Source organism: Balaenoptera acutorostrata, chromosome 8 (genome assembly GCF_949987535.1).
Source record: "Balaenoptera acutorostrata chromosome 8, mBalAcu1.1, whole genome shotgun sequence".
In the NCBI taxonomy this organism is placed as follows: domain Eukaryota; kingdom Metazoa; phylum Chordata; class Mammalia; order Artiodactyla; family Balaenopteridae; genus Balaenoptera; species Balaenoptera acutorostrata.
Window position 1 is genome coordinate 99,993,722 of NC_080071.1, and position 13,220 is coordinate 100,006,941.

General features: G+C 47.7%; 1 protein-coding gene and 1 long non-coding RNA gene across 5 annotated transcripts in view; one reads left to right on the forward strand and one right to left on the reverse strand.

Annotated features, from left to right (window-relative positions):
• Positions 1-13,220, forward strand: part of ARHGEF4 (Rho guanine nucleotide exchange factor 4) — a 268,556-nt gene that overhangs the window by 114,292 nt on the left and 141,044 nt on the right. For 3 of the 4 annotated variants that reach the window (XM_057550755.1, XM_057550756.1, XM_057550757.1), the window contains exon 2: positions 9,026-12,646. The exons of the other annotated variant lie outside the window; for it this stretch is intronic. In XM_057550755.1, the coding sequence (XP_057406738.1) occupies positions 9,026-12,646 (3,621 nt within the window). The remainder of the gene's footprint in view (positions 1-9,025; positions 12,647-13,220) is intronic. 4 annotated transcript variants of the gene reach the window in all.
• LOC130708667 (uncharacterized) overlaps positions 4,093-13,220 on the reverse strand; it is a 66,299-nt gene continuing 57,171 nt past the window's right edge. The window contains exons 2-3 of the long non-coding RNA XR_009008965.1: positions 5,954-6,142; positions 4,093-4,696 (exon numbers count right to left, since the gene is read on the reverse strand). This is a non-coding gene — a long non-coding RNA (uncharacterized LOC130708667). The remainder of the gene's footprint in view (positions 4,697-5,953; positions 6,143-13,220) is intronic.

Below are 13,220 nucleotides of genomic sequence, written 5' to 3' on the forward strand. Positions count from 1 at the left end.
GATGAGTGCAACACAATGTGTTAAATGATAAGACAGAGGTGTGGTAGCAAAGATGAGTGCAGGGTAGCAAAGATTTGACTTAGAAAAAATGGAGAGCCCTGAGGACCAGTGTTTGTGACTCAGCCCCACGGTGGCCTTACTCACTCATCCACTCCCCATTTCACACTTCTCCCCCTGGTGCCCCTGAAACGCCATCACTCACATCACAGCTCAAATGTACACCCTTTGGAACCCTCCTCGCCCTGAAATTACTCATTTTCCTATGTGTGGACAGTTCTTGTTTATACCATTGCACCCTTGCTAGTTGTGTAGTGCTTGTTCCCTTGTTAGTTCACAGCTGCTCTGATAGGAGGGGCTTTGTTTTGTGTGTCTTTTATTGATGCAGTTTCTGGCCCATAGTAGTTCCTAGTAAATGGCAACTTCTTAAGCAACCCTGAATCCAGAATTTGGCAAATGAATCCGTGCTCTCCCAGAAAAATCAGACAAAGCAGCAGGTAACTACAGGACCTTTGAAAATAGTTTCTGATGTATGTGGAAATCCAGCCTGAGAGTACAGAATTGGGGCTAGTTAAGGGGAAAGGCCAACTGGGATTCTAGAAATATTCTTAAATAAACATAACAGTAATACTCCCAGGATCATATTGTAACTCATATTGACTGCCTGAAAGGAGTTCCAGGTAGAAGTCCTGTCACCTTGTCTAACAAATGGGTGAGAAGTATGTACTTTAGGTGCAATGAGGTAGAAACTGCCTGAGTCCTTGGACAGTGTAGGGAATAATACATCCTCCTTGGAACCTTGTCAGTGTGAATAATTGACCTGGAAACCCACATCTTTCAGAGAGTGAAAGGTAAACCTGATTAGCTCAGGTTCAAATGTCAGACTTTTGTGAGGAGTGAGGTTTGCTAAGTGAGCAAATGTGACTGTGGGTAATACGGAAACTTGCTCCGAAACTAAGGCAAGAAAAAAACTTCTGGGTACCTCTGACCTCCTCAACTTTCCTCTGGTTCTGCTTTAGCCTCTCCCCACCCCACACCGTGTAACTGTCACTGCCTTCTGTTTCCTTATTCACCTGACAAACATTTACTGGAAAAATCTTACCATTCGTGTGCCATGCCCTGAGCTATGCCCTGGAGGCATCACGGTGCCTCCTGAACCACCAGAAGACGACATCGAGGAGAGTCACCCCTCTCGCCGGAGGTCTCAGAGGAACTGCAGTTTAATTCCAATTATTTGAGTGAGTTTCCTAAAGAAAACAAAAAATCAAACAAACAAAACCCACAAAAACAGCAACAACAAAAATCTTCTCTACTCAAGTAGAATAATAAAATATTTCATTTCTGTATTAAAATATTCTCACACAAATTGGAAAACTCAAAACAAGAAGATACTGTATCTGTTGGCGCAGTTCTAGTGCACACAATAATGGGAAGATGTGCATGTAAATCCGAATGTACCTTTGAATATCACATTTGGGAAAATGTCCTGTGGATATAAAATGTTTATATGCTCACAGCCACAGAGTTAGAATAATCATCGTTGCAGTGGTGATTCTGTATAGTTCTACATTTCTCCAATATTTTCTTTTTGTTTACTCTGTACCAAGCTTCTGCTAGATACTATGGGGGATAACAAGACATACGATAGCAGGATATATAATTTCTGTCCCCAAGGTATTTGTGAGCAAGCTGATGTGAAGAGAACTGACAGAATGGGGTGTTTAGTCTCCATGTTTAACATGAGGTGGTCAATATATCTTAGAGTTTAGGAGAATATTTAGAATTTTCAGAGGGCTCTGATATCCTTACTTCATTTCCCCAAAATCTAGTAAGATAAGCACACTTGGTGTTGTGGAGCCATTGACAGAAGTGTAGACTAAGGCAAGAGAGAAAAACAGACCTGTAACCCACTCTCTGCCCCTAGAGAAGCCCAGGTCCTTTTTCTGGAAGGCGTCATGGTTACGTGTTACACAGGCCTCCTGTTCGTGCCACGTTGCTACACACTCGCACTGTCAGACAATCACTTGGGCCACAATCAAGGTGTCAGCAGGGCCATGCTCCTTCCTGGAGGCTCTAGGGGGGAAATTTTCATTTCCTTTTTGTTGTGATAACATTTGAGATCTAATCTCTTAGGGGAGAATCTGTTTACTTGCTTTTTCCAGCTTCTGGAGGCTGCCCACATTCCTTGGTTTGTAGCCCCTCCTTGAATCACTCTGATTTCTGCTTCCCTCATCACATCTCCTTCCCTGACTCTCCTGTCTCAGTGTTTCTCTTATAAGGATTCTTGTGATTACATTGGGCCCACCCAGATAATCCAGGATAATCTCCTCAAGATTTTTAACATAATCATATCTGCAAAGTCCCTCTTGCTCTAGACATTCATAGGCTCCAGAAGAGATTAGAACATGGACATCCTTCAGTGAAAAGGGGCATTATTCTGTCTACCACAGTCTAGAAGAAATGACAGGAAAAAGTTAGTGACTTTACGTTGCAAAGTTTTTAAAATTAGACACACACAAAAAACATGATCTGAAAAAAAGAAATCCATGAATTGGGTTTCATCAAAATTAAAACCTTTTGCTTTTAAAATTTAAAAAAATGTTAATAAAAAGGCAAGCTGCAGGCTGGAAGAAGCTATTTGCAAAACATATATCCAACAAAAGACTTGTATCTAGGATATATCAAGAATGCTTACAACTCAATAAGAACACAACCCAGTTTTTTTTAATGGGCAAAAAATCTGAACTGACACTTCACAGAGAAGATGCATAGATAGAAAAAGGCATACGTAAAGATGCTCAACATCATATGTCATTAGGAAAATGCAAATTAAGACCACAATGAGATACTGCTTCACACATACTAGGATGGCTAAAATTAACAAAACTGACACTAGCAGATGTGGGTAAGGGAGAGGAGCATCTGGACTGTCATATACTGCTGGGGGTGGTGTAAAAGGGGATGGAGAACAGTTTGCAGTTTCTTAAGAAATTAAACATATACCCCTACCATATGGCCCAGTCATTCCGGTCCTCAGTATTGACTCAAGAGAAATGAAAGCACACGTCTGTACAGACTTGTACAGCGTTATTTGAAAAGCCAAAAACTGGGAACAACTCAAATGTCTCTCAGCAGGTGAGTGGATAAACACATCGTGGTATAGCTATACAACAGAACACTACTTAGCAATAAAACCAGTTATTGACACATGCAACATAGATGAATCTCAAAATAATTGTGCTGAGTGAAAAAAGCTGGACAAAAAATACATACTGTATGATTCCATTTATATGGAATTCTAGAAAATGCGAATTAATCTATAGTAGCAGAAAGCAGATAAAGATTGCCTGGGGATGGAGGGGAGATGAGAGGGAGGGATTATAAAGAAGCATGAGGGAACTTTTGGAAGCAAGAGAAATGTTCACTATCTTGCTCGTGGTCATGGTTTCACAGATGTATGATGGTTTCACACAAACTTTAACTGTACACTTGAAATATGTGTGGTTACTTATGTCAATTATACCTCAATAAAGTTGTAAAAAAGATAGTGAAAGAGAGGGAAGAAAGGAAGGGAGAGAAGGAGGAGGGAAGAAAGAAAGGTAGGCAGTGTCAACTTAGAAAAATGCACAACGTGAGGGCTGTGAGTTAAGTTTTATTTGGGGCAAAATGAGGGCTATAGCCCGGGAGCAGTTTCTCAGAGCTATACATTCCTTTAAACATATGCTCTTAAACAAACCATTGTTGAGTTCACATTAAAAAAAAAAAAGGAAATTCCCAGGGGAAAAAAAGGGGGAGCGGAGCTAAAATGAATGAAGTATGGTGATAGATAGAAACCCAAATAAATGCTCGCTGGTTAAACTCTCTGGTTAAGTGATTAAAATATTGGATCTTGAAAACCCAGCTATATGTTAGTTATGAAAAACACACCTAAGGAACATAGAAAGACTGAAAAAAAAAGAATGGAAAGATATATACTAGGCAAATACTAACCCAAAGAAAGTTGATGTAGGTTTATTAGAGAAGACAGCCTTAAAAGTAGAAACTTTTATTAGGGATAGAGTTACTTAGAAATAATAAAAAGAGCCAGAACTTGTTTATGCACCTACTAACATAACACTGAAACGTGTCAACTGAAAGATGACAGAATTAAAAGAGGAACTTGACAAATGCAGCACTACAGTGGGTGATTTCACCGTACTTAATAGCAGATGAAAATCTAGTCAAATTATGAGGATTTGACAAGGATTTAACACTTCACAAGCTTGATGAGCTATTATTAAACCCTGAATGAACAAGTAGCGAATACACGATCTTTTCAAACACCCATGGAACACTTATGAAACAGTGTTACGGAACCAGGTCCGTTTTGCCGTCTGCCAGCAAGCCAAAACGCTGAGACGGGAGGTTTGCAGCAGGAGACCGTTTATTCGTTTACTCGCCAGGCAGCCAAGCGTGAAGACGGCAGACCAAATCTCAAATCCGCCTCCCGAAAGCCTCGGGGTATTTACTGGCTAAAGAATACAGCGTGGGGAAAGGTGATTGGAAAAAGGTGTGATAATCGCAGTTCTGTGCAGCCGTAACTAAGCTGTCCGCCTCTGCAGATTCAAAAGGTCACTGAGCGGACGCTGGAGCAGGCCCCGTAGAAGGGTCGGGGTCCCATGCGGTCTTAACCAGCTCAGCTTCAACGAGACAGCTGAATCTGCAAAACAAACAGGCAAACATCTTACTGTTTAGGCTTATTGCCACTGGGAGGAAATGCAAGTCTTTTGTAGCAACGACTAAAATGACTTTGATTAATGAAGGCAGATTACAAGTGACATGGATTTAACTAATGATTCCCATGGTTTCAACAGGAGCTTGTACAGTGCCAGAAAGCCAGTTTCAACTAATCTCAAAGAATCTTACAGACCACACTCTGATTACAATGTAATTCAATAGGAATCAGAAACAAAAAGATAACAAAAACCTACTTCTAAATAAATTATGGGTCAGAGAGCAAATCATAATGGAAATTAGAAAAACTATAGAACTGCAAGATAATGCAAATACCACCTATTAAAACTAATGGCTTGCAACTGAATTTGTATTTAGAAGGGATATGTCTTGTCATCAAATACTAATATTTTTTAAAGACTGAATGGGAGATGAGGAAGTGTAGAGATAAAATGTAAATTGTATTACTGAGGAGTTTGAAAAGGGAAGAAGATGGGGTGCTTTGGGGGATGGGGGCAGGAATTCTGATGGAGAGAGGCTTGTTGTCGGTGACTGCAGGTGAGGGAAGAAGTAAAAGGAGGGTTGGGGGCAGGGTGCTGGAGCCCATTTGTCAACACCATTCTCAACCCCCTAATGTACTGTCTGTCACCACCTCACCCCTCTGTGCAAACACCCACTGCAGTGCAGTTCTCTGTTTCTTACAGGAGAAAGTCCAAACACCTTGCCCTAGTGTTTGAAGCCTCATAAAGTTATAGTGATAAGACAATTAGGAAGTGCCAGGCCTGTGACAAAATAAAGAGAGCTTTTCTGCTTAAAAACATTCAAATCTGATCCACCCCTAACCCCCAGAAATAACTCTGAGCTTCAGCAAAAAGAACACTTTTGCCTGTAGATTCACCCCCCCAGACCAGCCCTTAGGGATAACCTTGAAATTATATGGATTTGTGCTGAGAAATTACAAATTTGAGAATTACTCCTGAAACAACTCAGGGGGGGAAAAAAAACTTTCTTCGTAAGATTTAGAATCTAATATTCAACCAAATCAAATGCTTTTTTAAAAAATGTACTCTTCATATTCAGCATTTAAACACTTTAAGGAATATTAAAGCTGGATTTCCAGTGCTCTTGCACAGACTATACCAATTTTGTAATCTGAGAGAGTTTAGAGGGGTCCCCCCCACCCCGTCCCCAACAAAGGCTTTTTATTTTCATTGAAACAGAGTGAGACCTCTTGCCCGAATACCTGGAAGTCAAAGAAAGGCTTGACTCTCATCAAGACCCAGGGAGGGAGTACAGTTCCTTTAACTGGCAGTGTCCTGGGTCACGATGCTGAGCAGGGGGTGGGGTCAGGAGTGAGACCTCTGACATCTTGGCGTAGTCAATGTCCAGATCATTGGTCATTTGGAATTTGGGACTCTGGAATTCTCTAGACCTGAAACGTGAATATTGATGCCAATATGAGTCTGTGAGGTGACATCAAGCTATGACAGGGCTGAGGAAATGCTCTACGGTCAAGGGGTCCCTTCCCAGTTTAATAACGGGTCGGCGAGGTGAGGGAACGGAGGGGCTCTTGACAGCAGGAGGTACTGAGCAGAAGCCTGTAGCTGACCCCTGCTCCCTGTTCACTGTTCTGCCCACGAAGCACAGACTTGCCATTACACAGGCCTCCATGCTTGCCAAGGCATGTTCACGGCCGGACCTGCTTGGCCTCGCCAGGTCGTGGGAAGCCTGTAGGCCGGAGACTGTTGTTCCTGCCACACAGTGAGGGGCCTGCCACCTGGGAGTTGGACCACTGGAGCACATGCCTGCAGTGGACTTGGGGGAGACCGGGGCTTCCGTAATTCCTCCCTCCTCTTGGACATCACATGGCCACCACACAGCCCTGCTTTCCAAATGGTTTGACTTTTAATGTTTCCTTTCCTATTCCCAACTCCTTTCTGCTTTGCGACATGTTTGAAACTATAGTATCATATTATTTCTGATTTTCTGAATCTGCCTTGTAGCTTAAATACCTCACACATCATGTGCTTTGGTGTTTGTCTGCTTTTCTTCTCTTAGGTAAAGAGGATTAAAAGCAATTTTATTTTGAGAAACCTCTAATGACAAGTCCTCAGAATCTGTGCTTGGGAAGGGCTGGTTGAGTGAACGGCTTCTGTACCAAGTTTGTGCGAAGGAGCCTTAGCTAGACGTAGGGCCAAGTGGATCGTCCTACTCCGGGCCTGGGGAATCTTTGGAGCGTCTGAGAACTGAATGCTGGGTACAGCATGATCACAAAGTTCAAGGTGTTGTTGTATGTATAATACATGCTACAACCAAGATACGTGGATGAATCTCTAGAATATTATGCTGAGAGAAAGAAGCCAGCCCCCAGAGAGTACATACTGCATATTCTGGTCATCTGAAACTAGAAAAGGCAAATCTAGACTGTGTGGCAGAAACAGGGCACAGGGAGGAAGAGGGGAGATTGATCTCGGGTGGCCTCGGCCTGCAGAGGCTTGAAGCAGGCTTTCTGTTCCCGGCCACAGTTTGAGGTCAGGCCGCAGCTGTGAGAGCGCTGAATCCTAGCCACTAGACCACCAGGGACCAGTGGCCAGTGACAAGGCCCTGGCCCGTCAGCTGTGTAGAAATGAATTTCCACATAGAGACGGAAAGTAGTGAAGCAAGTGAAGTGTTTATTAGGAGGAAAAAGGGTACGTGTGGATAGACACACGGGCGGGCTCAGAGAGAAAGTCACGCCCTCATGGTAGTTTGAATCACTTTTATGGGGCATTGCTTCTGGGTTTCCTTTGGCCAATCATCTTGCTTTGCCTTGTTCTGAGTCCGTATTTGGTACATCTCAGGGTCCTCCCCTGTGTGCGTGCGCATCTCTTAGCCAAGGTGGATTCTAGCGAAGAGGCCTGTGGGTATGTTGGCATCACTTACTATGGGGCGGCACCCCCTCCCTTTTTGACCTCCAAGGAGCCTTTCTGCACACGTGTAGTCGGGAAGGTCTCCTTGACCGAGAATGAGGAATATGTGGTCTTTTATCTCTTATCTGGGCGGGGCCCAGCCTCCTCTCTCACTCCTGCTGTTATGGAGTTTCTGTCCACAGGGAAGAAACTTCAGCTGTTCAGCCTGGGGCCCATCTATCTCCTGCCTCAAGATGAGGAGTGACTGGGGAGGGTCAGGGACTTCTTTGGGAAAAGGAAATACTCAGGATTTTTATCATGGTGGTAGTTACATGGGTGTATACACTTGTCAAAATGCTCAGAACTGTACACTTTTTTTTTTTTTTTTGGCTGCATCAGGTCTTAGTTGTGGCACGTGGGACCTCCGTTGAGGCATGTGTGATCTTTTTCGTTGCGGTGCACGGGCTCTTCATTGCAGCACGCGGGCTTCTCTCTAGTTGTGGCCTGCGGGTTTTCTCTCCTCTAGTTGTGGCATGTGGGCTCCAGAGCATGTGGGCACGCAGGCTCTTGAGTTGAAGTGCGCAAGCTCAGTAGTTGTGGTGTGTGGGCTTAGTTGCCCTGGGGCATGTGGGATCTTAGTTCCCTGACCAGGAATCGAACCCGTGTCCCCTGCATTGTAAGGCAGATTCTTTACCACTGGACCACCAGGGAAGTCCCCGGATCTATACACTTTAAATGGATGCATATAAATGATATTATAACAAGTTGATTGAAAAATGTGTAATGAGAGAAGGAAACTCTGCAAATACTTGCACAAGTTCTCTACTTTTCCTCCTGTTCTCAAAGCTGTCTTGGGCATTTATAACATCCCAAAATATGATTGCAATTTCAATAATTCTTCTGTGTGGGTTTTTTTTCTTTCTTTCTTTCTTTTGGCTGCAGCAAACCTAACTCAGAAAACACTTCTAAGTGTAAGAGCCTTGACTTTAATTGGTTACATAACAACAAACAGAAAACAAAGCAAACATATATTCATTTGCTCTTTCTTGCTGAAAACATTAGGCACAGATATGCTTCTCACCATGACTCAGACAACAGTTCATACTTAAACTGCACATGCTCATTCCACCTATTCTGATTTTTAATAGGGTTGCTTTAATTATGTGCTACACTTTCTCCCTACTGTTTGGGTTTGGCTCCGTCTCTTCTTTTCTGTGCTAATAAAAGGTAGCTCTTCATATTTACTGCTCTCTTCCTACAGGCGGTGACTGTACAAGACCCCAGGGGGTCTTCTGGTTTTTCTCTTCACATGGGGAACAAATGAAACATTTCTGAACCTTCTTCCTTCTGACAAAGGCAGGTGCAGTGTACATGTGTGCAGATGTCCTCAGGCCTTGTCTGTGACTCCTCTCTTCTTGCCCTTCCAGACTCCAGAGCCAAGTGTACACCTGCCAGGTGAAGGTGAGATTGAAGACAAGGAGCTCCCCCCTTCTCCCACAGAACCAGAGGAACAGGGATGGAGCCGGGAAACAGACCACGATGATTTTGAGACACTGTCCCACCAGAGTGAAAGTCAATCAGACACAAAAACTGACCCCTTTGAAAGTGCTTCCGACACAGAGTCCCTGCCTGGTGACCTCCTAGGGGTAATCTGCCTCACTCCAGATGGTACCTCTGAGGACAGAGAAGCACGCAGGGGATGCCGTGACACCCCAGCATCCGGAACCCTTCAGGAGCAGCATTCAACTGGTGTCCCTGGGCTTGACCCAAAGGAGGAACTAGAGCTGTACCTTGACTTCAAGGAAGAGCCCTACAAAAGTGGGGTACGAGCCTTTGCTGCAGTTGCTGGAGAAGTGAGGGCCGTGCACCTTCGGGAGGACGTGGCCGGCCCGGAGCGAGAGTCGCCGCTGGCAGGGACTGCTGACCACACACGGGGCTGTGCACAGGGGCCCACGGGCAGCTGCGGCCTCCCGCCAGCGAAGGCGGTGACTGGACAAGACCTCCGGGGGTCCTCTGGCTTTTCTCTTCAGAAATCCAGGTCTGAGAGTTATCTGGGCATCCCAATGGTCTGGCCCTTTCTTCTCTGGTGCTGTGAACAGGGCCGGAGCTGGCCGAATATCCACAACAGGGACGGGGAAACCCAGCTGCCTCTCACAGCCCCTCCGGGAGCCAGGACAGGGAAGGGAAGTACTCCGGGCCCCGCACTGAACACAGGCTTGCTCTGCTCCCAGCCCGGCTTTGATGCCACCTGCCAGCTTCCTTTAGGGACATCATGCCTCCTACATGCCAAGCTTTGCCATAGCGCCCCAGAAAAGACCGATGACAAGGGCAAGGCATTCCCAAGGCACTGCCGCCAGCACACGACCACGCTGAACAGGGCCCATTCCATAGCAGAGTTTCCCTTAAGATACTCTGAGGGTCCTCTAAGGCAGAACTCTGTGAAGTTTGGGAGCCATCTGAAGGAAGCGACAGAAGCAGAACGGGCTCCAAGAACACAACACCCTCTTTACCCTGTGCCCACCCAACTGTCTCATTTGCTTCCTGCTTCCCAAAGGAAGGTTCCTGGTTTGGAGGATCAGTATGAACCCAGGGCTCTTAGCTGGAAAAGGGCCTCTCAGGACACGCCCTCTGAAAGTCTCTGGCTGGAAAACCAGTCAGGACAGGACTCTAGGTCCTGCCCAGTCTCTTCATGCCTTACTGCGGAGTTGGTGAGCCGCAATGCAGAGGAAGTGCCGGTACCAGCCGAGGGCAAGTTGGGACACGGCCCAGAAAGCAGAACAGAGGAACCCCTAAGCGCTGGCCTGGCACCAAATGCTGAGGACGTGAGTGATAAACAGAAGCACCTTCAGGACATTTCTGTTGAGGCAGGAAACCAAACCAGTCATTACACATCAAAGTATATCCTCAGTGAGAAAAGAAAGCCACCTGCTAGAGCCAAGTTCCCACATCATCCCAGCAATAGCAGGTCACAGGTGTGCAACAAAGGCTGGGGGGTTTGCTCTGGAGTCAGCAATCACTCAGATGCTCCAGAGCCCACCCTGAAATCAAGCACGACAGACACTTCAAAGGAAGCAGAAGACGTGGTGGTTGCAGACCCCAACTTCACGAGAAGTGCCTTGTGGGGTGTTTCAGGGGTCGCAGCAGTCACCGTGTCTCACTGCCCCTGGGGTGGTGAGGAGCGTGACCAGGGGCACGAGGGTGGTGCTGCACCCTCGGCAGAGGGCCTCGGGCTAGAGCCCAAAGCAGACACGTCTTCTAAGGGCACGCCCGTCATTGTAGCTCTTGAGCAGAAAGGGCTGCAGGCCACCAGGAGGAAAGTGGGTCCTCTTCCCGAAACACAGTCCTGTGAGTTTCTGGAGGAGAGACCAGGGTCTCCCTGCGGTGCTGGAGCGACCCCACGGGTGGTTTCCCGGGCTGGGAAACCACAAACCTACGGCAATGAGTGTGAGCTGCCGGCAGCCCTCGGACTGCGAGGTGACCACGAGGCTCTTCAGCAGGTGGCCCCAGCCGCAGAGCTTGCGATAGTTCTGAGCCCCCAATTGGCTTCGGAAGAGACGCCCCCGGGGAGGGAAGAGACGTCTTCCCAAGGGCGCGCTGCAGGGGGCCTGCTGAGCACGGGGGCGCCTGCGGAAGAGAACCCGCCGGGGCCCAGCCAGAGCTCCGGGACCCCGGCGGCCAGGGAGGAAGCTGCTGGGGCGCCCGGGGCCCGGGGCGCCGAGGACACGCTAGGGGTGCGCGCGGCGGAGGGTGGTGCGGACAAGCGGCCCGGCGCCCAAGCCCCTGCCCGCATCCGTGCGCTCCGGCTGCCCGGACCGCCCCGCCGGCTCCGCCAGGCCTCGCGGGAGCCCGGGAAGCGGCTGGCGTTTCCCAAGGTGACCTCCTTACGGAAAGGCAAGCCCTCGGCCGCCCAGAGTCCGGGAGGGGGCCGCCCTGGGGGTTCTAACGGCCTCGAGGAGCTGTGCACGGACAGTCGGCCCCCGGCGGCCAGCGGGCAGAGCGCGTCGGGCCCGGTCAGGACTCCCCGCGGCGCGCACGCCAGCGCCTCTCCCGAGATCGGCTTCCAGGGCGCAGGCCGAGGGCTCGCAGGGCCGACGCACGGGGGCCATGTGGAGACGCGTGGGGACCTCGGTAGCAGAAGACAGTCCTCAGAAAGCTGCGACGCCAAGAGACTCAAAACCCCAGAGAAAAGGCTCAGCGCGAGGCTGGCCTCAGCTCAGAAGACCTTTGCAAATTTTTTTGAGTCAAGAGTTTTAGAAAAAGAGAACACTGGTGAATGTTGTCCAGGTTCTTTCAAGGACCAGAAGAAAAACAGCAGGCTGCACCAGACCTCCTGGCGCACAGTTCTGAAAAGCAAAGATGCTGAAGGCCCCAAAAGGCCCTCCTTAGTGAGCCTGGTTACAGGACCGGAGATCTGGAATCTCCCCAGACCTTCCCCACTAGGCACCAGTAGCCACTGCGTGGAGCAGGCAGAGGACAAGGAGAGCTATGTTTTTAGAGATCACTGGACACTCCCACATTCCCCCACACCTTTGTCATCCAGCCATGTGGTCTCTTCAGATAACAGGAGAAAAAGTGAACCAACTGTCAAATGTACAGGCACTCAGGAAGGTGGTAAATACCTACCTTCAGGTAACTTTCCTGAAAAGTCTTGGCCTTTGTCACCCACCCGTCCTGGGAGGCAGCAGGCTGGGATCAGCCACACCCTTCCCTCCAGCTCCACCTGTTGCCTGTTATATGGAAGCCAAGACGTGCCCTGTAAGCCCCTGAGCCCCAAGCCCCAGAGCCCCAGGCCTGGTGCCCAGCGGGTGGATTTCCACTACCCTGGCAGGGGCAGGGCCATCTCAGTGGTTTCTCTTGGAAGCTCCAGCCACGTGGATAGCAGCTCAGAGGCCCCTGAAAGCCCCAAGACCTCCAAGGCCTGGACAAGCCTCCTACTTTCTCTGCAGGCACTAGACCAGGGTGAGCAGAAGAAAGAGAGCCAGAAAAGAGGCCAGCATCCCTGTGGCCTGAGCACAGCACCCTCGCTTAAGGACCTTCTTGGGAGTGAGGTGAGTTATCTGTGACTCACACCAACCTGTTCATTTACCTTTTAAGGCACGAGAAGGAGGGGACCACACATGACATTTCCCTAAGTGAGGGGAGAGAAGGAAAAGGAAGGCCAGTCTGCTTTCCATGGAGGCCGTCCCACTTACACACATGAATGCCCCACCTGAATCAACCCAGCCAGACCAGTTTCTTAGAATCTGCCAAACTAACAAGTGGGAATTGGCATTTCATTGTAGTTTTGTGTGGTCTCTTTTCTTCCTGTATAATTCAAGCTGTCTGAATTCCCGTTGGTATCAACTGCCTGTTCATAGTCTTTGGCCATTTTGTATCAGGTGATTGAGGCAGGCTTTCTTATGTCAGCCTTCATCCTTTCCCGCTGTGAAATTTAAAAAAGAAATTTCCCCACGTTGTTTTCTAGTATATTTATGGGTTTATTTTTAAAATGTAAACCTGATCCAGTTGAATTTGTTTCAGTATAAGGAGAGAGATTATTGGTGCTTCTGAAATTCCTAGTAAAAGAAAATGGTCTCTCCCCCAAAGCAAAGGTGTCCACCCACGACGGGGAACAGGGTGATG